Source organism: Hemitrygon akajei, chromosome 8 (assembly GCF_048418815.1).
Source record: "Hemitrygon akajei chromosome 8, sHemAka1.3, whole genome shotgun sequence".
Classification (NCBI taxonomy): domain Eukaryota; kingdom Metazoa; phylum Chordata; class Chondrichthyes; order Myliobatiformes; family Dasyatidae; genus Hemitrygon; species Hemitrygon akajei.
In genome coordinates, this window is record NC_133131.1 from 137,162,561 (window position 1) to 137,189,307 (window position 26,747).

The following is a 26,747-nucleotide window of genomic DNA, read 5'->3' on the forward strand; positions in this document are numbered from 1 at the left end:
TGCCGACTTTTTGAGGCACCGTTCCTTGAAGATGTTCTGCATACCATGGAGGCTAGTGCCCATGATGGAAATGACTAAGTTTACTTCTCTCTGCAGCTTACTTTGATCCACTCATTTCAGGAACAACCCTGGATCCCTGGAGCACCACTGCAATAGAACAAAATCAGAAGTGAAACTGTCTCCAGGATGTCTGTGTTTGAAAATGTCTCACTGCAGTTACTGGTGACGTGATTCTAATAGCCCTGTAAATGAATAACCATGCACAGTGATCTCCCGACTGTTTCTTCTTCCTGATTTTGAACACAGCATTTTGAAGAGATGAAGGTTTTGGAGCTTCGTTAAATTTTCATCATGTCCTGTTATAAGACAGATTGTGTTGAGAAAGTCCTCAGCACAGCTTTTAAGAAGCTCGGGAAGATTGTTGGCACACATCCCTGGTGGTTCTTCACAATTCCTCTACTTATTTCTGCAGGACTGGGTGCAGGTTTTTATTTTTTACCGGTACTTGAAGCCAATGATTTGGAAGAGCAATTTACACCTATCGGAGGGCCAGCAAAGTCCGAGAGAAAATTTATTAAGCAACATTTTCCAACCAATGATTCTGAATCCTTCTTTGCACAGAGGCTTTACACAGACGGGACGTTTGCTTCCTTTATTGCTGTATCGAAAAATGAAAGCATTCTTACCGAAGATGTGTTTAAAGAGATCATGTCACTTGATGAAAAGGTGAAACAGTTTACTATTTCTGATAATGACATGGGAAGCTACTCTTCTCTCTGTGCATCGAGTTCAGTCTCTTGCATTTCAAATGATACTTTAAACTTCATAAATGACAGAGTGGGGAGAACCAATTTTACTTATCCAACAATGAACAACATTTTTCTTGGTTCAACAATTGGAGGTGTAAAATTAAAAGAAAAAAGCAATATCATAGAATCAGCAAAAGCAATTCAAGTTGACTATTATTTACAAGAAGACAGAGAAGAAATGAAAGAGAGAAGTTTGCTTTGGCTTGAAAATTTCCTTTCTGCCTTTCCAAAGGAACTGATGAACTTGACGAAAATTGAGGTTAGTCTTTATTGTTTACATTTTTGTAAGTGCTGGATAAATGGAAATGTGCCACTTATGAGAAACTGTTGCAGTAGATGTTTGCAGTTTATACTGAACTTTGATAATGAACGAAGCATTTTCTTTCACTCGTACCAACTTATATCTGTACGTGATTACACAAGAGGAAATCTCTTTCTGTAACCTGGCTATTTTTTGGGGCTTTTAGTAATCTGCCAGATTTATCATGATTGAGCAGGTAAACACCAACAATAATTCACAGATCGCTGAGTTCTTTGCCACTCCTGCAATTTTCACTTTCTTTCTAAGAGCAGAAATAATTGTCGAAATGGGTAGGATATTGGATATTGGATAATTGTGCCTTTCTGTTGCTCTATATTGAAAAACTGTTTGGAGTTAGATGTTCTTCACTTTGAGGAATATGGAAACATAAAAAATGCCACACATCCTCTTGAGTTCATTCTGTATTCAATTCGTTCAACTTCAACAGCTTGGGATTCTGCAGTGTTTTAAACTCAGTGAAATGTCCAAAAGGACTTCATACTGTTACCAAAGTGAAGGAGGAGATAGCAGAGGAGGGAAATATTTTAAGGCATATTTTACAGAGAGGTAAGAGAATAACATAAAGACGGTAAGGCGCAGGCACCTGAATGTTTCTGAGATTAAAACAAAAGAATATGTAGTAATTACAAAACACAGTGATCTGATTTTGATATTGAAGGAGACCATCAAAATGGACAAAGGGACAACCATAGTGTGATTTGAATGTAAGTCGGAGAATTTTAATTGGAGACATTTGCTGTTTTGCAGTTCTCAGACCATTCATTCATATCGCTAAAAATTAAACAATTCTCACCAGAGAGTCTGTGATTATATTATTTCCCTTGGGAACCTAGCTTTTCACCATTTAGAATGCAATCTGTTCAGCTCTTGTTGATCCAAATTTGATAACCTCACAACTGGCTTGAACAATTTTGGTCATAGATAATATTGCTTCAGTTTCAGCCCAATATGAAACAGTCACTTATTAATACACTCTAGCAACATTGGTTTGCATTTTTGCCACCATCTGGTTGAATGGGCCTGGATTTGCCTTTTCCAATCCTGACAATGCTGTTGTAGCTAACGAAGCACCATCAATAGTTTCTTGTTCTTCCCTCAGAATATTGGAGACTTTGCCTTCTTTCAACTTCCCATCTGCCGCTCAGTGATATTTAATATAAACAAAGTGGTTTGTTTTACATCCACCAGTTGACATCAAGAAGGTGCATCAACTTTAGTGTCTCTCTTGCCCCCTTTGTTTCCTTTAGTTTGTTGTTATTTTTTGTCTTGGACCTAGCTCTTGATGAGCAAATGTTTCCTCCAATTCATGTCATGCTAAAAATTCTCTTCGCTATTTTTTACTCCATCCCATTCTCTCTCCCTTTCTCTCTCTCATCCTCTTTCTCTCTCTCTCTTTCTTTCTCTCTTATCTACTAAGAAATTTCTTGAGAACTTTTTTTATTTCATTGCTTTGAACTGTTGGTCTTACTTCTATATAAGGCTCAAACTTTGTTTAACACTGAGCCTCACATAGGACTAGAACTAATAGCTAAAATAATGAAAAAAAAGGTCTGAGGAGCTCTTGCGGAGCACATTTAGCTATTTGCTACCTATATTGAAGATGGTATACATTTGTGATAATTTTTATACTAAACTAAACTTGTCATTTTTTTGAGATTTCTGTCAGAGATTTTACAATAATTGTGATCATTTTAAGTTCCAAATATCTCAACATATTTCTAATTGGAGAATATTATCATTGCCTATTCATTCTATGAACATGATTATAACAGTGATACACCTGTGAAATTCACTGTCAGCTCCAATATTTAGAAAACTGTTAAAATAAGTTCAAAATCATCGATTCAAAGTCATAAGGTCATAGTCACTCATTGTGAAACCATGCATTTTGGCACATTAGCCCATGCCAATCATCAATTATATCTATTGTTTAGTCTAATCTGAAGTTTTGAATAAGTTCATCAATATTTGCATGTTAAGTAATTTCACAGAGCACACATCTACTTTGTTTCAGAACCATAGAAACATAGAACATTACAGCACAGAACTTAACTGGATTTCTTTATTCCTCCTCTGGGTATTTGTACTTTTTGTAAGGCCAGCATTTATCATCCAATCCTGGCTGTCACTGACACTGACCTCTTAAAAAACTAACTTACTTTGAAATTCTCAACAAATTTGGTTCCAGGTGGTGAGATAGTGGAGAGGATTGTGACCATGAGGGAGTTAACTGAGTCCACAAACCTTGGGGGAAGGGGTCCTCTATACTGGACATCGTCTTTTTGAGCCACTCATGAAGATGTCTTGGTTATGATGAAGGCTTAACAGCAACGGTTTCATCAGCAAATTTACAGATTGAATTTGAGTTGTGCCTAGCCACACAGTCATGAGTATAGAGAGAATAGAAAAGAGGGTTAAGCACACATACTTGAGGTGTGCCAAAGTTGACTGTCAGCGAGGAGGAAATCTTATTAGTGACTGTGGTATCCCAATAAGGAAATCAAGGATGCGGTTGGAGAGGGAGGTACAGAGACTCAGGTTTTCAAGTTTAATATGCTTGAAAACCTTATGAACCTTTAAAAATTTATGAAGGTCCCCATGGAAGGCTCATTCAGAAAGTGATGAGGCATGTAGGACTTGTCACCCTTGGACAGCAGCCCACCAAGGAGGAGAACTCTGATTTTCTACCCCTGCTGCCTTGCAGTGTCAGGGTCCGGTCCGGTCCGGAATCCACGTTCCGGGTCTCGATCCGGTCTGATGCTCCGGACTCCAGGTCCTGCAGTTGTCCCTCCCGTCACCCGTGAACTAGTTAGGATCCTCCTGGCTCAAGGAGGCACACCTGTGACTCATTGAGCTGCAGGTGTTTATAAGGGGCCTTGGGACTGGGACCAGGCGGTTGGTCGTTTTGTTCAGTATCCTGTTCTGCCCTGGTTGCCGCCCTGCTTGGAATGCTGTTCTACCCTGGTTGCTGCCCTGCTCAGAATCCTGCTCTGCCCTGGTTGCTGGCCTGTTCTGTATATGCTCTATCTGGTTGGTCTTGTTCCCCTGCTTCTCCCCTGTGCGTGTCGTGGTTTCTCGTGCCCCACAAACGACCAGGCGACGCAGAAGATTCTTCAAGAAGTATTAAACTTTAATTTGCAAATCAAAGCTGCGACAGTCATTGAGCTAGTCGCCAATTGCCCACCGATCCTTGTACATAGCATATTTTATAGCAATCTCCTGGATTAGTTGCATTAGCATATCCAATCGGTCTACAGTTGCGTATCACAAGTACATCCGCCACTATTGTTTCTACCCATTGACTTAATCATGTTCTAATCTACATCTCTTAGCTTTACCAGCGCTTTAAACTATATATTGGATTGTCCTTGTTTCCTATTCTGTTCTGCCCATACAGACCACTATTCAGAGCAGTATCCACAGAACTTTCTCTTTGCACCTCGTCTATTCAGACCCTTATCTCTTAAGGCGGTATCCATGAGGATTTTCTCTATTTTCCTTTCCCTGCCCATTCAGACCTTCGTTTCATACGAAGCGGTATCCACAGGGATTTTCTCTATTTTCCTTTCCCTGCTCGTTCAGACCTTCGTTTCATACGAAGCGGTATCCACAGGGACTTACCAACACCACATGGAATTTTTCTTCACTTAACTTGTTATTATCTTATTTGTACTTACCCTCATTGCAGTGTTCTTGATCAATCCTCTGAGCCTCCTGTTGACCCCCAATTCTGCCAGATTCTTTGGACCGGAGACACCCTTCGGCAGTGGTTCCACACTTCTGAGACTCCAAGACCTCCCCAAAACCAACAGAATTCTTAGTCCAAATTGTCGCAAAAAGCGCTTACCTTTTGTTTGGGTGCACCCTTAATTCTGTTAGCCTTGTGGGGGTCCCTAGAGGACTGGGAAGCATCCCCAATATGCCGTTTCCTTTCCGCGGGTCTCTATCCGGTCCTGCCGCGGTCGCCAATTTTGTCGTGGTTTCTCGTGCCCCACAAACGACCAGGAGACGCAGAAGATTCTTCAAGAAGTATTAAACTTTAATTTGCATATCAAAGCTGAGTCAGTCATTGAGCTAGTCGCCGATTGCCCACCGATCCTTGTACATAGCATTTGTTATAGCAATCTCCTGGTTTAGTTGCATTAGCATATCCAATCGGTCTACAGTTGCGTATCACAAGTACATCCACCACTATTGTTTCTACCCATTGACTTAATCATGTTCTAATCTACATCTCTTAGCTACCTCTCATTAACACACCATTGTCTTCTACATTCTCAAGATTTCATTCTCCTACTAAATTGATACATGCATAGCAAATAGCAAACTCAAAGCTGATTACATAGTTTTGGTTACACAGCAAACAATGCAACTTTTATACTCCAATATGCGCTGGTCCCGCTGTTCCGCCTTATTCTTCTTGCTTGCACTGCCACGCTGTTGGTTGCCTTTCCCAATTTACCAATGTACCCGGTGGATCACTGTAGTTCTGCTGCTCACCCTGGACCCAGCTTCCTACCCGTTGCCTCTGTCGGGCAGGTCTGGCTGGACTGCCGCTGCCCGGCGGGGGTTTCTGCCCTTTCCACCTATTGCTCCCTAAGGGTTGTGCCCCGCACCTGTCCAGGTGTCCGCGACTGGCCCAGGCTTCTGCGTTTTCCATCTGGGAGGCAGCCCTGCCCGGGATCCATGTGGCCCGCCCTAGGGACTCCTACCCTTTCCTCCCCTCGTTTCCCATGGGTTGTGCCCCGCACCTACCCACACCTGGGCGACTGGCCGAGGCCTCTGTGTTCCTGCCTGGGGGGCAGCCCTGCCCGGGATCCCTGCGGCCCTCCATGAGGAATCTGCCTGCCCGCCTGCCTGCCCCGAACTGTGGGATCTGCCTGCCTCATCTGAACTCTTGGATCCAGCCCCGCCTGCATTTACCCTTAAATGCCATGGCATCCCTATCCTGTCCTCCCCCCTAGTACTTCAGTGCTTGCGTCCTGCATTTGGGTCCATCCAGCCCCGTTCCTGACACGTAGCCATACCCAGCCATGGGAAAGGCTTTGGGAGTAAACCCCAAGGAAGAAATCCGGAGCCGGGGTCCCTAAGGCAGTTTGATGTTGTATGCAACTTCACTCTGGCAGCCTCTGCGACGACACTGGTGCCAAGCTGTATCGGCACTTGCCCTTCCCTTGGACTACATCAATGACGTGGAGAGGGAGGAACCGACTGCATGGGCAACAGCCGGTTCTTCAAATCTTCCTGTCCAGGCTTGTGCCCTGGAGAAGACACAGTCCACCAGAGGCGCAAACCCATGATCCCCTGTGATTGACGGTTGCCTACTATAAATGTGACCCATGAAAACTTGGCTGCATGGATTTGGAATTGGCTTGCCCATAGAATGCAGTGGGTGGTAGTAGATAGAACATATTCTTCAAGATTGTTGAAGGTCATTTCCAGTACACAAGGGTAAAAGAGAATGAAAATGTTATTCTGGATCCGATGCATCACAAAAGCAACACGAATAAAAGAAAGAACACAATTAAAAAAAAGAATAAATATAAAAAAAACATAAGATAGCTTGTGTACACAGATTGATTGCCTGGCTATAAAGTGATGCAAGGCACAGGAGTTTCTGTACATAAAGTGACTGACAGGAAATAATAAAATAGTGATGGTTTGGGTGTGGAGAGGTTTTTCAGTGGGTAGAGGTGTTGATCGGCCTTACTGCTTGAGGAAGCTAACTGTTTTTAAGACTGGTGGTCCTGGCGTGGATGCTATATAGACTCCCCCCGATGGGAGGGGGACAAACAGTCCATGAAAAGGGTGAATGGGAAACTTCATGAGGTTACAGGCCCTCTTTGGGCACCTTACTGTATATTTGCCCTTGATGGGGGTAGGCTGATGCTGGTGCTATGTTGCTTCTTCCTATAGATCCTGCCTGACCTGCTGCATTCCAGCAGCATTTTGTGTGTGTTACCAGGATGCTGACTAGATTAGAGAACATGTCTGAAGAAGATAGTTTGTGTGAGCTAGGATTTTTATCTTCAGAGCAAAGGAGGATGCAAAGTAACTTGATAGAGGTGTATAAGATTATAACAGACATAGACAGAGTGGACAGCCTGTGTCTTTTTACCAGTGCACCCGTGGTTAATACCAGAGGTCATTAAGGTGATTGCAGGAAAGTTTAGAGGAGAGTACAGAAGTAGTTCTTTTACACACAGAGTGGTAGTGCCTGAAACTATGGTCAGGACAATGGTAGCAGCTGATACAATAGAGGCATTTAAGAGACTCTTAGATAGAAGCATGGATGAAATAAAAATGGAGGATAATAGGCCACATAGGAGGGAAGGAATACATTGATCTTGGAGTATGCCTGATATTGTAGTGTGTGAAGGAAGAGAAGTGGATGCAATTACAGTTGCAAGAGAGAAGGTGCTGAAAAAGCTGCAAGACCTAAAGGTACATGAGTCACCTGGAGCAGAGGAACTGCACCCTAGGGTGCAGTTCTGAAAGAGGTAGCATTAGAGATTGTGGCAGCATTAGAAATTATCTTTCAGAAATCTTTGGACTCTGATATGGTGCCAGAGGAATGGAAAATTGCAAATGTTACTCCACCCTTTAAGAAAGGAGGGAGTCAGCAGAAAGGAAATTATATACCAGTCAGCCTGACTTCAGTGGTTGGGAAGATATTGGTGTCAATTGTTAAGGATGTGGTTATTTGGAGTACTTGGTGACACAGGACAAGATAGGACAATGTTAGCATGGCTTCCTTAAGGGAAAATCTTGCCTGACAAACTTCTTGGAATTCTTTGAGGAGATTATAAATAGGACAGATAAAGGGGATGCAGTGGATGTTGTATATTTGAATATTCAGAAGGCCTTTGACAAGGTACCACACATGAGGCTGCTACCAAGTTAAGAGCCCATGGTATTACAGGAAAGTTACTAACATGGTTAGACCATTGGCTGATTGGTAGGAGGCAGTGAGTGGGAATAAAAGGATCCTTTTCTGGTTGGCTGCCAGTGACTAGTAGTGTTCCATAGGTGTCAGTGTTGGGACCACTTCTTTTTATGCTGTATATAAATGATTTAGATGAAGGAATAGATGGCTTTGTTACCAAGTTTATAGATGATACGAAGATTGGTGGAGGGGCAGGTAGTGTTGAGGAAACAGATAGGATGCAGAAGGACTTAGACAGATTAGGGGAATGGGCAAGAAAATATCAAATTAAATACAATGTTGGAAAACGCATGCTCGTGAGCTTTGGTAGTAGAAATAAATGTGCAGACTATTTTCTAAACGGGGAGAAAATCCAGAAATCTGAGATGCAGAGGGACTTTGGAGTCCTTGTGCAGAACACCCTGAAGGATAACTTGGAGTTTCAGTTGGTGAGGAAGGCAATTGCCATGTTAGCATTCATTTCAAAAGGTCTCGAATACAAGAGCAAGGATGTGATGCTGAGAATTTGTAAGGCACTGGTGAGGCCTCACCTTGAGTATTGTGAACAGGTTTGGGCCCCTCATCTTAGAAAAGATGTGCTGGCATTGGAGAGGCTCCAAAGGAGGTTCACAAGGATGATTCTGGGAATGAAAAGGTTATCATACAAGGATCTTTTGATGGTTCTGAGTCTGTACTCACTGGAATTCAGAAGGATGAGGGGGGATCTCATTGCAACCCTTCGAATGTTGAAAGGCCTGGACAGAGTAGATGCGGAAAGGATGTTTCCCGTGGTGGGAGAGTCTAGGACGAGAGGGCTTGTGGTCTTATGGGAACAATGCTGCAACTCTGAGAAGGGCTACTTGTTATCTTACTTTCTCAGACTTAGTCCTGCCTCTAGCCAAGGTGTATGATGTGTAGGCAACAGTGACATGTACCCAATAATATTGAAGTAACGAAGAAATGCCCTCTTCAAAAAAAGGACATGTCCACCCAAGCCCAATCTCATAACAAAGAAAATGGAGAAGCAAGTGGCAAATGGCTCTTACTCATCAATAACCTGCTCCACAATAGTTACTTCGGCTTCTACCAAAAAAAACCCTCACTACTTCACCTTATTAACTCTTGATTTTGTCACGTACCCTGTGACTGGGTTAAAGAACCAGCAGAAATGGAAAACACTATTTAGAGTCTGGTATTACTAGTAGCTAATAGTGTTTATTAGTAAACTAAGCAATACAGTAATATGAATGCAAATATATGGAACAGGTTAGCAATGATATATACAGAAGTGTGGAAATAGCAACCAAAACCAGGCTCTTTCAGAGCTAGGGGTAAATAGATAGAGTCTTACGATGGTGAAGAGTTCAGTTCAGTTCAGGTCGAGGTAGCTGTTTGAGTATTGTTGGAGAGAAAGAGAGAGAGAGAGAGAGAGAGAGAGAGAGAGAGAGAGAGAGAGAGAGAGAGAGAGAGAGAGAGAGGTGGTGCCGTTGCTGTTGATCTTTCTGTTGTCTTCCGAAGTCCTGTTATGGTCACCGACTATGACCAGGATACGTACGACCATTCTTCAGTGGTGGAACTATCACCCAGGCAAGGGAGGACACAGAAATAGTTCCCCACTGGTCACACCTTTTCACACTGTGAGCCACTGATCGATTTCCCTAAATTAATCCTCCAAAACCCCACCTTCATGTGGGTGCACAAAGCTCGTTCAGTGTCCCGTGATGTGTCTCCCTGTGTTTTAGCAGACCTGCTTTTTATCTCCACATGCTGGACCCCGGCTGTCCATCAACCAGCTCCCCCCTGCTGTCTCTTCAGGAATCTTAAGAAGTAGGCAAAAGTGTCCTTGGAGAAAAGTAAACAATCAGCTGACGAACCATAACATTAAAATCTCTCTCTCTTTCCCTCTCTCAATCTCTCTCTCTCTCTCTCTCTCTCTCTCTCTCTCTCTCTCACTCACTCACTCACATTTGCACTGGACGCCTCCCCTCCTCTCTCTCAATAGCAGCACAGTTGATAGGGTCAATTCTGGACCCTGTTTCCAACTTGGTTTGCTCATCACAGTCCAAAAATAAACAATCTCCAATGGTAAGATAGGAGTGATTGCCCTTGGCAACAGGGAAGCACAAATAACTAGTACAACTGAAGGAACAAATCTGAACAGAGGGCAATTCTATGCTGCTGGAGACCTCAGTTCTCCAGTGTTTGTTGGAGGAAAATATTCAGTCCAAAGGCATTTCTCAGAGCATCCTAAACCCAGCCATCAGTTATCAATTGAATAGAAATGGAGCTGTTCTCTGTCATTACAATCTCAAATTCTATCACTTTTAGGCAAAACAATTCTACTGTCTAGCAGCTCATTCATCACTTCTATTTGCTTGAACACTCACTGATTGTTGCAAAATTGCAGAAACTATCTAAAGCAATTTTTGTAAAGGTCTCCAGCCTTGTAACAAAATACAAGGATCCATAGATTGAAATATCATTCATTTTAAGAATCCTCGAAGTCCATGAGACTATCTTCTATCTTTTCCCGACTAAATCCCCGCTTTAAATATACACAATGACTTTGTTTTCACAGTCATGTGTGGCAATGAATTCCACAAATTCACTACCCTCTGGCTAAATAAATCCCTCTTCATTCTCTTCTAAATGGACACCCCTCCATTCTGAGGCAGTGTCCTCTAGTCCTAGACTCTCCCACTATAGGAAACATCATCACCACATTCACTCTGTCCAGGCCTTTCAATATGCAATAGGTTTCAATGAGATCCACCCCTCATTATTTTAAACTCCAGTGAGTACCCAACCCAGAGCCGTCAAACACGCCTCATATGTTAACCCTTTCATTCCTGGAATCATTCTCATGAACTTCCTCTGGACTCTCTCCAATGCCAGCATATCTTTTCTTAGATAAGGTGCCCAGTGTTGCTCACAATACTCCCTGCAGTCTGACCAATGTCTTATAAAGCCTTAGTTTTATATTCCCTGCTTTTATATTCTCTAGACCTCCTGAAAAGAATGCCAATATTTCATTTGCCTTCTCTACTACTGACTCAACCTGCAAGTTAACTTCTAGGGAATCCTGCTCATGGACTCATTTATTTCTACCAAAGTGCATGACCATGCAATTTCCAACATTAGTCTAAGCCCTTCTGCATTCTACCTGTTTCCTCAACACTTCCTGCCCCTCCACCAATCTTCATATCATCTGCAAACTTGGCAATAAAGCCATCTATTCCATTATCTAAAACAGCTTATTAGGGAAAGTGTGCAGGACAGATATAGGAACTGCAAGGAGTTACTCACCCCGAGGCTGCAGGTGTTAGACAAGTGGGTGACTGTCAGGAAAGGGATGGGAAGAGCTCAGATAGTAGAGAGCACCCCTCTGGCCATTCCCCTCAGTAACCATTATCTCGTTTTGGATGCTGTTGAGGGGGGGTGACCTGACAGAGGATGGTCACAATGATCAGAACTCTGGCACTGAGCCTGGTTCCATGGTGCAGAAGGGACAGAAGAAGATGAGGAATACGGTAGTCACAGGGGATTCAATAGTGAGGGGAACAGACAGGAGGTTCTGTCAGCCTGATAGAGATACCCGCATGGTGTGTTGCATCCCAGGTGCCAGGGTATGGGATGTCTCGGATTGGGTGAGGAGTTTTCTGAAGGGAGAGGGTGAACAGCCAGAAGGCTTGGTACACGTTGGTACCAATGACAGGCAGAAAAAGGGAGGAGGTCCTGATGAGAGAATTCAGGGAGTTGGAGAGGAAGCTGAAAAGCAGGACCTCCAGGGTAATAATCTCGGGATTGCTGTCTGTGTCACATGCTAACGAGTGCAAGAATAGCATGATCAGGCACATTAATGCATGGCTGAGAGAGTGGTGTGAGGGGCAGGGCTTTGGGTTCCTGGATCACTGGGGCCTCTTCTGGGGGAGGTACAACCTGTACAAAAAGGACGGGTTACCTCTGAACCCAAAAAGGTCCAATATCCTTAATAGAGCTGTTCGGGAGGGATTAAACTAACTTGGCAGGGGGATGGGAAAGAGTGATAGAGCAGAGGAAGGGAAAAATAGAAATAAATCAAAGGTGGCATGCAACAGAAATGATAGAACGAACAGGCAGGAGTTGAGGCATAATCACAGCCAGTTCATTCTGTTGCAAGGGAGTGACTGGGGATGAACCCAAGTGCAGGACACAGGCATGGAGGCAGGGTAGAGAGGCCCTAGCACAGTCACGAACATGGAACAGGTAGCCAGGGGAATCTAGACTCTGAGACAAAGTTTACGTAGAGTATCCAGAGAATGGAGCGGAACTTAGAACTAACAGCCCTAAGGGATCAGGTAACAAGGTTTACACACACTAAAATTGACCAACGAACTGGCAACCCATGACTGTGCTTCCAGAGTTCTTATCCTATATTCTCTAATGGGAACCAGGTGTGCTTTAATTGATTGAACTAGCAGCAAATGGGAATCAGACAACTGGAATTAAGGCACAATAAAGGAGATAGGAGAGAGATGGGGGATGGCCAGATGGCACCATGACAATACCCCACCCCTCAACGGGCACCTCCAGGTGAACCTCCAGGTATGTCTGGATGGTCCCGATGGAAGTCGCGGATGAGAGAAGGGTCCAGGATGAAGGAGCGGGAAACCCAGGAACGTTCTTCTGGGCTGTATCCTTCCCAGTCAAACAGGTATTGGAGGCCCCTGCCCCGATGGTGCACATCCAGTAGCCGCTGGACGGCATACGCCGAGTGGTCGTCGATGATTTGGGTGGGTGGAGAGGTTTCGGTCGGAGGACACAAGGGGCTGACGGAAACTGGTTTTAATTGGGAAACATGAAAGGTAGGGTGGATGTTCATAGATTTATCTAGTTTTAGACTGCTGCGGGCTTGATGATACTTTTGACCTCGTAAAGTCCCAGGAAGCAAGGGGCGAGTTTCTTAGGCTCGTTCTTGAGAGGAATGTCCTTGGACAAGAACCACACCTTCTGCCCAGGTCAATATTCAGGTGCTGGAGTCCGATGGCGATCGGCAATCCTCCGGTTATGATCAGCTGTTCAGAGCAGAGCCGTGCATGTGTCCTCCCAAACCTTACAGCACCGATCAATATGGGACTGAACAGATGGCACCGCAATCTCCTCTTCTTAAGCGTGAAACAGTGGGGGTTGGTACCCAAGAGAGCGTTCAAAAGGAGATCTTTCAGTGGCAGTACTAACCAGAGAGTTGTGGGCGCACTCTACCCACGCGAGGTGGTCAATCCGGGTAGACGGGTTGTTGGTTATGATGCAACGTAGCACCACCTCCATATCCTGGTTGACCTGTTCCATTTACCTGTTCGTCTGTGGGTGGAAGCCGGATGATAGGCTAACGGAGGCACCCAGGGGTTGACAGAAGGCATTCCATACCTGCGAGATGAATTGGGGACCCTGATCGGAGATGATATCCGCAGGAATTCTGTTGAGGCGGAAGACGTGGCGGACAAGAAGGTCTGTGGTCTCCTGAGCTGAAGGGACTTTAGGGAGGGCTACAAAGTGCACCATATTGGAGAAGCAGTCTACCACGGTGAGTATGGTGGTGTTTCCATGTGATGTGGGTAGTCCGGTGACGAAATCCAGGGCTATCTGCGACCAAGGACGACTAAGGACAGGTAAGGGATGAAGTAATCCAGCAGGTGGCTGGTGGGAGGCTTTTCCGCGGGCACCGACGGAACATGCAGAGACATAGGAATGGGTATCCGCATCCATGGAAGGCCACCAACAGTGTCTTTTCAGGAGGGGCAGTGTCCAATTACTTCCAGAGTGGCAGGTTAACCGAGATGTGTGCCCCCACTGGAGAACCTGAGATCGAACAGAATCAGGCACAAAAAGGCAATTGGCGAGTCCGTTGCTGGGGTCAGGGTCATCCCGTTGGGCTTCTTTTACAATAGCCTCGATTTCACAAGTGAGGGCTGCCACCACACAGGATGCAGGGAGGATGGTCTCTGTGCTGGAAAAGTCCTCCTTGGAATTGTATCGGCGGAAGAGCGTGTCAGGTTTCCCGTTCTTGGACCCTGGACGATAGGTGAGTGTAAATCTGAATCGACCAAAAAATAATGCCCAACCAGCTGGGCGGGAATTCAGACGTTTGGTAGTTTGGATATATGCAAGGTTCTTCTGGTTGGTCCAGATGATAAATTGGTGTTCCGCCCACTCCAATACTAGTTTGACCGCCAGTAGCTCCCGGTTCCCCATGTCATAATTTTGTTCAGTGGGAGACAGCCAGTGAGAAAAGAAGGCACAGTGATGAAGCTTTTGGTCAGAACTTGAACGTTGGGACAGAACTGCTCCCACCCCAGAGTAGGAGGCGTCAACCTCCACAATGAATTGACAGGAGGGGTCCGGTTGGACCAGGATGGGAGCAGCTGTGAAACGCATCTTCAGTTCACTGAATGCTGAGTCAGCCTTGGATTCCCAAAGAAAAGGTGTTGTAGGTGAGGTAAATTGGGTAAGGGACACCACCACCCGACTGTAATCCCTGATAAACTGGCAATAGAAGTTTGCAAACCCCAAAAACCGTTGAAGTTGCTTGTGGGTTGTGGGGCTGGGCCATTCTTCCACTGCCCAAACCTTCTCGGGATCTGCCCTCACTTGCCCACTCTCGATGATGTAGCCCAGGAAGCTGACTGAGGAGAGTGGATTTCACACTTCTCCGCCTTCACAAATAACTTGTTCTCCTGCAGTCTCTTTAGGACTCGACGGACATGCTGAATGTGTTTCTGGAGGCTGCTGGAGAATATCAAGATGTCATCTCGATAGACTAACACAAAGCCATTAATAAAGTCCCTCAGCACATCATTAAACAGGGCTTGAAAAACGGCAGGGGCATTGGTGAGGCCAAATGGCATAACCAGGTATTCAAAATGACCTAGCGGGGTATTAAATGCTGTTTTCCACTCCTCCCCCTCCCTAATTCTGACTAGATGGTAGGCGCTTCAAAGGTCCAACTTCAAAAAAGTGGTGGCTCCGTGAAGTGGTTCAAATGCTGAGTTAATGAGCGGCAGTGGGTACTTGTTTTTAATGGTTACGTTGTTAAGGCCTCGGTAATTGATACAGGGGCATAGCAACCCATCCTTTTTCTCCACAAAAAAGAAACCTGCGCACACTGGGGAGGATGAGGGTCGAATAATGCCCGCCGCAAGAGACTCACTAATGTATTTCTCCATGGCTTCTCTCTCAGGCTGGGACAAGTTATACAGGTGACTGGTGGGTAACGAGGCCTCGGGGAGAAGGTCACTAGCACAATCATACGGGCGGTGTGGAGGCAGGGAAAGAGCCCATTGTTTGCTGAATACCTGTCCCAGGTTGTGGTATTCTACGGGAACTCTGGACAAGTCGCGAGTTTCCAAGACAGGCGAGGTGGTGGTAGCCTTCCTAGGGGATCGGGCCAACTGCAGACAGGTGGCATGGCAAAATCCTCCCAGTAGACCAGTCAATGTGGGGATTCTGGTGGTTCAGCTAGGGGTATCCCAGAATTATAGGGGCTTGAGGACACTGGATTAAATTAAATTGTACCTGCTCTCGATGGTTTCCAGACAAAATCAAGGTCAGGGGTGGTGTACAGTGGGTGACCTGAACAAGAAGTCTCCTGTCCAGTGCCCGGGCCTCCAGAGGGGTATTTAACGGTTCCCGAGGAATTCCGGCTTGGGAGGCTACGTCATTGTCCAACAGATTTCCCTTGGCACTGGAGTCAGACAGGAATACAGACAGGATACAGACAGGAATTGTTGGAGGTAGTTCACGGTAGCCTGGATCTGCATCTGGACTTGGGGGACTGAAGGGATTGTCACCTGACTCACCAGAACAGTAGGAGCGGACGGGGAAGAGAGGCTGGCTGAAAATGGTAAGGTGGGCCGTGGAATGACCCGAGGAGTGGGGCGACCGGTTTTCTCTCTCAGATGCTCTCAAAGTCGATTATCTAGCCTGGTGGCAAGAGAGACCAAAGAGTCCAGGCTATTAGCATCATCCCATGCCGCTAATTCATCTTTTATCTTGTCAGAGAGACCCTGCCGAAATACATCCCGTAGAGCCTCGTCATTCCACCCAGAGTCAGCCGCTAATGTTCGGAACTCTATGGAGTATTCTGCTACGCTTCACAAGTCCTGACAGAGAGTCAGTAGGCACCTAGTGGTGTCCTTTCCGCGAATGGGTCATTCAAAAACCTTCCTCATTTCGGAGACGAAGGTGGAGAAGGAGGAGCAGATCTCTGCCTGGTTGTCCCAGATCATGGTGGCCCATGCTAAGGCATCCCCTTGCAACAACCCCATAATATACGCTATCTTCGATCTGTCAGTGATGTATGTACATGGCTGTGCTCAAGAACCAAGGTGCATTGCAGTAAGAAAGCCTGGCATTTCCCTAGGTCCCCAGTGTAGGGTTCTGGTTCAGGAACGTGCGGCTCTCTTGGTGATTGTATTGTCAGCCCAGACAGAGCGGGTTGGTCCGACTGGGATCTTGGAAGGGACGGAGTAAGGGGAGCAGATACGCGGATGACCTGCTCACTTACCTTCTTTACATACTTGGACAGAGCACGAAGGTTTTCCATGATCTCTCTGAGCAGTTGAACATGGATACCCAGTAGGGAGCCCTGACTGGCAAGGGCCTGTTGCATAAGGTCCGTGTTCGCTGGGTTCATTCTTGGCCAGTTCATTCTGTTGCAAGGGGATGAATCCAAGTGCAGGACACAGGGTCGGAGGCAGGGTAGAGAGGCACTAGCACAGTCGCGAACGTGGAACAGGTAGGCAGGGGAATCTTGACTTGGAGACATAGTTTATGTAGAGTATCCAGAGAATGGAGCGGAGCTTAGAAGTAACAGTCCTAGGAGATCAGGTTTACACACCCTAGAGTTGACCAACGAACTGGCGACCGATGACTTTACCGCCAGAGTTCTTATCCTATATTCTCTAATGGGAACCAGGTATGCCATCACTGATTGAACTAGCAGCAATTGGAATCGGATGACGGGAATTAAAGCACAATCAAGGAGGGAGGAGTGAAATGGGAGATAGCCAGACAGGACCATGACAGTGAGATGCGTGAGAGGGCAATAGAGGTGTGGTGCAGTTGAAACAGAAAGCAACCAATACTGTACTGAAAAAGTTGCATTTGAGTGCACACAGCATAAGAAATAAAATGGATGATCTTGACATTCAGTGACAGATTGGCAAGTATGACGTTGTGGCACTCTCCAAAACTTGGCTAAAGGATGGCTGCCATTGGGAGCTGAACAGCCAAGGATATATGATGTATCGGAAAGATAGGTTAGTAGACAGATGGGGTGGTGTGGTCCTGTGTATAAGAAATAATATTAAATCATTAGAAAGGGATGACATAGGATCAGAAGGTGTAGAGTCTCTATGGGATGAGTAAAGAAATGGCAAGGGTAAAAGGACCCTAATGGCAGTTGTATACGGGCCTCTAAACAGCAGCTGGGAGGTGGATTACAAATTACAGCAGGAGATAGAAAAGGCATGTCAGAAGGGCAATGTCATGATAATCGCTGGGGATTTTCCCATGAAAGTGGATTGGGATAACCAGGCCAGTACTGGATCTCAAGAGAAGGAATTTGTAGAATATCTAAGGGATGGTTTTTTAGAACAACTTTTTGTTGAGCCCACTAGGGGATCAGCTGTGCTGGATTAGGTGTTGTGCAATGATCCAGAGATGATATAAGGTTAAGGAACCTTTAGGGAACAGTGATCACAATATGATCAAATTCATTTTGAAATTTCAGAAGGAGAAGCTAAATTTCAATGTGTCAATGTTTCAGTGGAATAAAGGAAATTACAATGGAATGTGAGGGAAACTAGCCAGGGTTGACTGGAAAGAGACACTAGCAGGAAAACCAGCAGAGCAGGAATGGCTGGAGTTTCTGCGAAAAATGAGGGAAGTACAAGACAGATATATTCCAAATAAGAAAAAAATTTCGAATGGAAGAAAGACACTACCACGGCTGACAAGTGAAGTCAGAGCCAAAGTAAAAGCAAAAGAGAGGGCACAAAAGGAAGCCAAAGCTAGTGGGAAGATAGAGGATTGGAAAGCTTATAAAAACTTGCAGAAGTAAAATAAGAAGGTAATTAGGAAGGAAAAGATGAAGTATGATAGGAAGATGGCAACTAATATCAAAGAAGATACTAGGATAAAAGAGAGTTGAGGGTAGATATATGACCAATAGAAAATGACGCTGGAGATATTGTAATGAGAGATGCAGTGATGGATGAGGAACTGAATGTGTATTTTCCATCAGTCTTCACAGTGAAAGACATCTGCAGTGCACTGGACATTCAAAAGTGTCAGGAAACTGAAAATTATGACTGGGAAGGTGCTCAGGAAGCTTAATGGTCTGAGGGTGGATAAATCTCCTGCTCCTGATGGAATGCACCCTCAGGTTCTGAAGGAAGTAGCTGGAGAGACTGCAGAGGCATTAACAATGATCTTTCAAGAATTGATAGTTTCTGGCATTGTACTGGTTGACTGGAAAATTGCAAATGTTACTCCTCTATTTAAGAAGGGTTGGAGGCAGCAGAAAGGAAACTATAGACCTGTTAGCCTGCCGACAGTGTTTGGGAAGCTGTTGGAAGCGATTGTTAGGGATGAGATTACGGAGTACCTGGAGGCACATGACAAGATAGGCCAAAGCCAGCATGGTTTCTTGAAAGGAAAATCCTGCCTGATGAACCTACTGCAATTTCTTGTGGAAATTGCAAGCAGGGTAGACAAAGGAGATGCAGTAGATGTGGGGTACTTGGATTTTCAGAAGGCCTTTGACAAGGTGCTGCAGAAGACACTGCTTAGCAAGATAAGAACCCATGGAATTACAGGGGAGTTATTAGCATTGGCTGATCAGCAGAAAGCAGAGATTGGGAGTAAACGCTAGCTGACTGTTGGTTACCAGTGGAGTTGCACAGGGGTCAGTGTTGGGACCACTGCTTTTTACGATGTAAGTCAATGATTTGGATTATGGAATTAATGGTTTTATGGCTAAATTTGCCGATGATACAAAGATAGTTGGAGGATTGAGTAGTGTTGATGAAACAGAGAGCCTGCAGAAAGACTTAGCTAACTTAGGCGAATGGCCAAAGAAGTGGCAAATGAAATACAATGTTGGAAAGTGTATTGTCATGCACTTTGGTGGAAGAAATAAACAGGCAGATGGAGTTCAACCCAGGTAAGTGTGAGGTGGGACATTTTGGTAGGTCAAATATGATGGCAGAATATAGTATTAATGGTAAGACTCTTGGCAGTGTGGAGGATCAGAGGGATTTTGGGGTCTGAGTCCATAGGATGCTCAAAGCAGCTGCACAGGTTGACACTGTGGTTTAGAAAGCATATCGTGCATTGGCCTTCATCAATCGTGGGATTGAGTTCAAGAGCCGAGAGGTAATGTTGCAGCAATACAGGACCCTGGTCAGTCCCCACTTGGAGTACTATGCTCAGTTCTGGTCGCCTCACTACAGGAAGGATGTGGAAACCATAGAAAGGGTGCAGACAAGATTTACAAGGATGTTGCCTAGATTGGGGAGCATGCCTTATGAAAACAAGTTGAGTGAACTCAGCCTTTTCTCCCTGGAGCAACAGAGGATGAGAGGTAACCTGATAGAGGTGTATAAGATGATGAGAGGCATTGATCGTGTGGATAGTCAGAGGTTTTTTTCCAGGGCTGAAACAGTTGCCACAAGAGGACACAGGTTTAAGGTGTTGGGGAGTAGGTACAGAGGAGATGTCAGTTGTAAGTTTTTTATGCAGAAAGTGGTGAGTGCATGGAATAGGCTGCTGGCAACGGCGGTGAAGGCGGATACAATAGGGTCTTTTAAGAGACTTGGGTAGGTACATGGAGCTTAGAAAAATATAGGGCTATGGGTAAGCCTAGTAATTTCTAAGGTAGGGACATGTTTGGCACATCTGTGGAATTTGTTGCCACGAGCAGCTGTGGAGGGAGAAGACAGAGGAGTGGGGATGACCGGAGCAATTGGACCAGCCCATGATTGTATAGCTGAGCGGACCCGATAGGCTGACTGGCTACTTCTGCTCCTATATCTTATGTCTGATGGTCTTAATTATATACAGCATAAAAAGAAGTGGTCCCAACACCGACCACTCCAGAAAACCACTGGTCACCAACAGCCAACCAGTAAAAGATCCTTTTATTCCCACTCACTGCTTCCTACCAATCATCCAAATCCAAAGAAGGAGAGGGTGCAGAAGAGGTTATCAGGATGCTGCCTAGATTAAAGGCTATTGGCTATAAGGAGAGGCTGGACAAACTTGTGTTTTTTTTCTGCACTATCAGAGGCCAAGGGGAGACCTGATACAAGTTTATAAAATTGAGAGCAGCATAGATAGGGTAGGCAGCCAGAATAATTTTCCCAGTATAGAAATATTGAGTACTTGAGAGCGTTCCTTTAGGGTGTGAGAGGGCAAGTCTATAGGAGATGTGGAAGGCAATTTTTTTTCACACAGAGAGATGGATGCATCAAATGAGCTTTCAGGGTTGGCAGTGGGGATGAGGGTGCTTTTTGATAGACTAACTAAACATGCAGAGTATGGAGGGATATGGATCATGTGCAGGCAGAAGGGATTAGTTTAATTTGGCATCATATTCAGTGGCATCATGGGCCAGAGGGCCTATTCCTGTGCTGTATTGTCCAATCACAGTGCCTGACTGGTTGGTGGAGGCACGTGCTTCCACAATACTTGAGGAGTACCTAGAAGAACACTTGAATTGCTAAAATATTGTGGGCCATGGACCAAGTGCTGTTAAATGTAGCACTTTATTCTGTATTCTGTTATTGCTTTTCCCTTTTACTACCTTGATGTACTGATGTGATGCAATGATCTGTATGGGTGGATGCCAAAAGTAGATTATTTTTCACTCTACCATGCTACACGTGCCACAATAAACCAATAACTGAAATGGAATTAGCATAGAGAAGTTCTTGGTGGTCATCCTAGACATGACGGACTGATACTGTTACTCTACAAATGTATAATTACAGCTTCATTAATGTATATGTTGATCTGGAACTGATAGATTTAAAAAACATTAGAGGTGGTGATTATGGTATCTCTGGAGTGCCCTGAGGAGATGTTAGAGTTGTCCCTTCATTTTTGTCTGCATGTCTGCACTTCCTGCTGCCTCAGTAATGCAGCCAACAGACTCAAAGACCCCTGTCACCCAAGGTATTCTCTCTTCTCCTCCCTCCTGTTGGGCAGAAGAAACAAAAGCCTGAAAGCTCACACCATCAGTTTCAGGTACAACATCTATCTTGCTGTTGAATGGATCTGTTGCATGTTAAGGTGGACTCTTAATCTCACAAGGTGCCTTATCATAGGCCTGCACCTTACTGACCACTTACACAGTGCTTTCTCTGTAAATGTAACATTATATGGTGCTTTTCTCTTGGACTGTCTCAATGTACTCGAATAATGAAATGATCTGTATGGATGGCAAAGCTTTTCACTATACCTAGGTACCTGTGACAGTAATAAACCAAATTAGCAAATTACTTCCATGCTTCTGAGACATAAGGAAGAAAGGAATTATTGTGACCCAGTAGTCTACACTCACCAGGAATTTCAGAAGAGTTCCTAATGGAATTTAGCAAAATGTTGCTTAGCATACCTAAGGACATAAAATCTTAACTTAAGTGGAGTGAAACTATTGGTCTATATCAAAATATAGTCTCCTTTTTCTGAACTCCAAACTACGCCATTGAATGCTGACACCAAATTCTATTCAGTAGGTATTAAATGATGACACACAATTTCATTCTGTGTTTCTGTAACTGATTAAACTAAAATGTAAAAATGTCATTCTTCAACATTAGTCTTGTGTATATGAGTATCAAACATTATATTCAACAAAAAAGGCCATCAGTTTTCCTTGTGAATGGTCAATATTTGCTTTAGTGTTCTTAACATGCTTTCAAAGCAATTTGTTCTTAAATATGAATTAAGCCTCTTGTTAGTTGCAACTGCTTGATACACATAGAATAACTATTTGTTTTCATGATGGAGTGGTAAATCTTTTTGGAATTTGGTTGAAATTTGCTTGAGAATAATTCAGAAATACTTTGTATAATTATTTAACATTTGCCCCTAACTTATAGGTGTCTTATTTCACATCGATATCAAGGCAAGAAGAATTTGAGGGAAATTCTGAAAAAATCATTCCTTTGTTCTCAGTCACTTATTTTCTTTCGATCTTTTTTTCCATCTCATCTTGCATGAGGTAAGATGGGGTACTGTCAGATTCAATTTTGATATATTTTCATTGAACATATAAAATAAAAGTTATCTTGTCTTATGGAAGACTACCAAATTTATTTTCAGGTTTGACTGTGTGAGGAACAAAGTCTGGGTTGCTGCTCTGGGAGTTATTTCAGCTGGACTTGCTGTACTATCAGGATTTGGATTGCTGATGTTTTGTGGGATGAAATTTGCCATCAATACGGCCAATGCACCATTCCTCATTCTAGGCAAGTTGCATTTACCTCAATACCATAAGCATGATTAGAATATTGTCCAGATGTGGCCTAACCAAGCTTTTATGTAGCTGCAATGTGCTGTGTCAATTTTTATACTCCGTACCCTGATCAGGGAGGCAATCACACTGCACACCTTCTATATCACCCTACTGACTTGTGTTGCTACTTTCAAGGAGATATAAACTTCTCCTAGATCTCGTCGTATATCAGTCCTCCTACGAGTCCTGTCAATTCCCGCATACGTTCCTCTTGTATTTAACCTCCCAAAAAATCTGTCTCATCACCACTAATTTTTCCAGATTAAAAACGATCTGCTATGTGTCTGACCAAATGTCGAACTGATTTTGCTAAATCCTATGACAACTTTCCTCATTGCGACACAATTTTTGTTTCATCTGCACACTGAGTCATCAGGCCATCTACATTTTGATACCAATCATTAACCTATTTTACAAACAACCAAGTTCCCAGCATTATTCCTTGTGGAACCACTGGTTACAGGTCTCCAACCAGAAAAATACCCATCCTCTGTCTTCTAATAACCAAGCAATGTTTGCATCAGTTTTACCAACTATGGATCCTATGCGAACCTAATACTTTAGACCAGTATATCAAAAGGATAATTTTTGCTTTATTAAAGCTCACATGCACAATATTCACTACCATAACCTCATCAATGATCCTTGTCATTTACCCAAAAAAAATAGTTACGTTTGTGAGATAGGACTTGTCCTGCACAATACCATGCACACTACCACAAACTCCATGCTTTCCCAATTATGAGTAAATCCTGTCAGTAAGAATCATCTCCAATACTTTCTCTGTCACTGATGTAAGGCTGACAGGCCTATAATGTTTTGCTTTATCCCTGTTGCCCTTCTTAAACAAAATAACAACATTAGTTATTTTCCCCTTTTATGGGACCTTAACTATGACTAATGTGGATACAAAGATAGACCATAAGACAGAGGAGCAGAATTAGGACTTTTGGCCTGTTGAGTCAGTTCTGCCATTTCATCATGGCTGATCCATAGAAACATAGAAAACCTACAGCAGAATACAGGCCCTTCAACCCACAAAGTTGTAATGAACATGTCCCTACCTTAGAAATTACTAGGCTTACCTATAACCCTCTATTTTTCTAAGCTCCATGTACCTATCCAGAAGTCTCTTAAAAGACCCAATTGTATCCGCCTCCAACACTGTTGCCAGCAGCCCATTCCACGGACTCACCACTCTCTGAGTAAAAAACTTACCCCTGACATCTCCTCTGTATCTACTCCACAGCACCTTAAACCTGTGTCCTCTTGTGGCAAATATTTCAGCCCTGGGAAAAAGTCTCTGACTACCCACTTGATCACTGCCTCTCATTATCTTATACACCTCTGTCAGGCCACGTCTCATCCTCCATCGCTCCAAGGAGAAATGGCCGAGTTCACTCAACCTATTCTCATAAGGTATGCTCCCCAATCCAGGCAACATCCTTGTAATTCTCCTCTGCTCCCTTTCTATGGCTTCCACAACCTGCCTGTAGTGAGGCTACCAGAACTAACCACAGTACAGGCAGTCCCCGGGTTACGTATGAGTTCTGTTCCTGAGTCTGTCTTTAAGTCAGATTTGTATGTAAGTTGGAACAAGTACAACCGGTATTATTTAGCATCAGTTAATCAAACGTTTGTCTTAGTATATAGTGTATATTTTACCTTTCTATGCATATAAAACACTTAAGGAACATATGAATTCCAATAATTAAACCACTGCATTGCTTAGTAATAATTGTAGCTTTCATGGGGGCAGGGCCTTTCACATGCTCCATTATTCTCACTTTATCCTTTAACATTGTTCCGATCGTTGACCGACTGTAGCCTAATGCTTTTCCAATGACCGATGACATTTCACCTCTTTCTAAACGCTTTATTATTTCCACTTTATTTTCAATCGCTTTGCTTCCCGTCAATGGAACAGAAACACTGCAGGCGGCGGGTCCTGAGCTCCACCGGCTCCCGAGGCCTGCTGGGTCCTAAGGACTACTGCACTGAATTCTCCGGGTTCGAAAGTCCACCGCACTGAGACAGGTTAAATGGGACAAGTGGGGGCTGTCCTGGGTTTGGGTATTTAATCCTCCACGATATTCCGCGTGGGAATTTAAACTGGAGGTGGCAGTGGTTTTTTTACGAGGTTGAGTTGCAAGTTCGACATCGACCCGGCACGGATGGTATGGGAGTCACTGGGTAGACATCAACCCAGCACACGGGAGTGGTCTGTCACTGGATCGAAATCGGGAACCTCCATTCTCCAGCCCGGCGCTGATCTCACTGTGCCACCAACTGACCAGAACGGGGGGGGGGGGTGGCGGGGTCGGGGTGAATCTTGCTAAGAACAATTTAAGCCAAATACAAATTTACACACTCAACACAGTGTCAATGGCAACGATTTAAAATGGCGGACAGCGTTCTCCTTCCTGGGTTTGTGAGTACGAGTTGTCCATAAGTCGGACGTTTGTAACTCGCAGACTACCTGTACTCCAAATGGGGTCGAACTAGGGTCCTTTATAGCTGCAACATTAACTTGGCTCCTAAATTCAATTCCAAGATTGATGAAGGCCAGTACACCGTACGCCTTCTTAACCACAGAGTCAAGCTGCGCAGCTGCTTTAAGCATCCTATGGACTCAGACACCAAGATCCCTCTGATCCTCCACACTGCCAAGAGTCTTATAATTAATACCATAGTCTGACATCATAGTTGACCTACCAAAATGAACCACTTCACACTTATCTGGGTTGAACTCCATCTGCCACTTCTCAGCCCAGTTTTGCATCCTATCAATGTCCTTCTGTAACCTCTGACAGCCCTCCACATCGTCCACAACACACCCAACCTTAGTGTCATCAGCAAAATTACTAACCCATCCCTCCACTTACTCATCCAGGTCATTTATAAAAATCCCAAAGAGTAGGGGTCCCAGAACAAATCCCTGAGGCACTCCACTGGTGACCAACCTCCATGCAGAATATGACCTGTCTACAACCACTCTTTGCCTTCTTTGGGCAAGCCAGTTCTGGATCCACAAAGCAATGTGCCCTTGGATCCCATGCCTCCTTACTTTCTCAATAAGCTTTGTATGTGGTACCTTATCAAATGCCTTGCTGCAATCCACATACAACACATCTACTGCTCTTCCTTCATCATTGTGTTTAGTCACATCTTCAGAAAATTCAATCAGGCCCGTAAGGCATGACCTGCCCTTGAGAAAGCCATCCTGATTACTCCTAATCATATTATACCTCTCCAAATGTTCATAAATCCTGCCTCTCAGGATCTTCTTCATCATCTTACCAACCACTGAGGTAAGACTCCCTAGTCTATAATTTTCTGGGCTCTCTCTACTCTCTTTCTTGAATAAAGGAATAACAAGCGCAACCCTCCAATCCTTGGGAACCTCTCCCATCCCCATTGCTGATGCAAAGATCATCGCCAGAGGCTCAGCAATATCCTCCCTTGCCTCCCACATCTGGGGTCTAGGGTACATCTCATCCGATCCTGGCAACTTATCCAACTTGATGCTTTCCAAAAGCTCCAGCACGTCCTCTTTTTTAATATCTGCATGCTCAAGCTTTTCAGTCTATTGCAAGTTATCACTGCAATCACCAACGTCCTTTTCCATAGTGACTGTAGTGTTCTTGTGCAGGGTGTAGAAACTCTGAACTAACACCAAGTTAAACCGAAGTCAATGAGGACAGGATCGTAGTAAAATTAACCGTTTACTTTTCACTCTTCTTCATTAACATATGGTGAAAACTGTTGATAAAACAATACAAAATATATACAGTATTTGTTTCCTACTTGGCATCACATTTACATCATAAATACTTGTAAAAGTAAAACTACAACAAACTATATTACATTAAAGTCTCATTAAAGTACAACATACAGTCAGAATCTACCTACGCCATCAACGGCTTTAAATATACTTCAACACAAACTATCCAGCAACGCTTTCAATAGCACAAGAAAATAAACTTTATCAACTGTCATTTCTTTTAACAGAAACAGTGTTAACATTTTTACTTCACCATATCGACTGACATATGAACTTACGGTGTTGCTTCTATGACGTTTCTTAGTGCGTAGCAATGGAACTTTTCTTGCACTGATCCTGCACACACC

The 26,747-nt window shown here is 44.1% G+C and overlaps 1 protein-coding gene across 1 annotated transcript in view; it reads left to right on the forward strand.

The window, feature by feature from the left end:
* The first annotated feature begins 314 nt into the window (after positions 1 to 314).
* The window catches only part of LOC140731471 (patched domain-containing protein 3-like), a 37,443-nt gene continuing 11,010 nt past the window's right edge, over positions 315 to 26,747 (forward strand). The window contains exons 1-3 of the mRNA XM_073052954.1: positions 315 to 1,068; positions 22,201 to 22,322; positions 22,424 to 22,569. Of these exons, the coding sequence (XP_072909055.1) occupies positions 352 to 1,068; positions 22,201 to 22,322; positions 22,424 to 22,569 (985 nt within the window). The 5' untranslated portion in view covers positions 315 to 351. The remainder of the gene's footprint in view (positions 1,069 to 22,200; positions 22,323 to 22,423; positions 22,570 to 26,747) is intronic.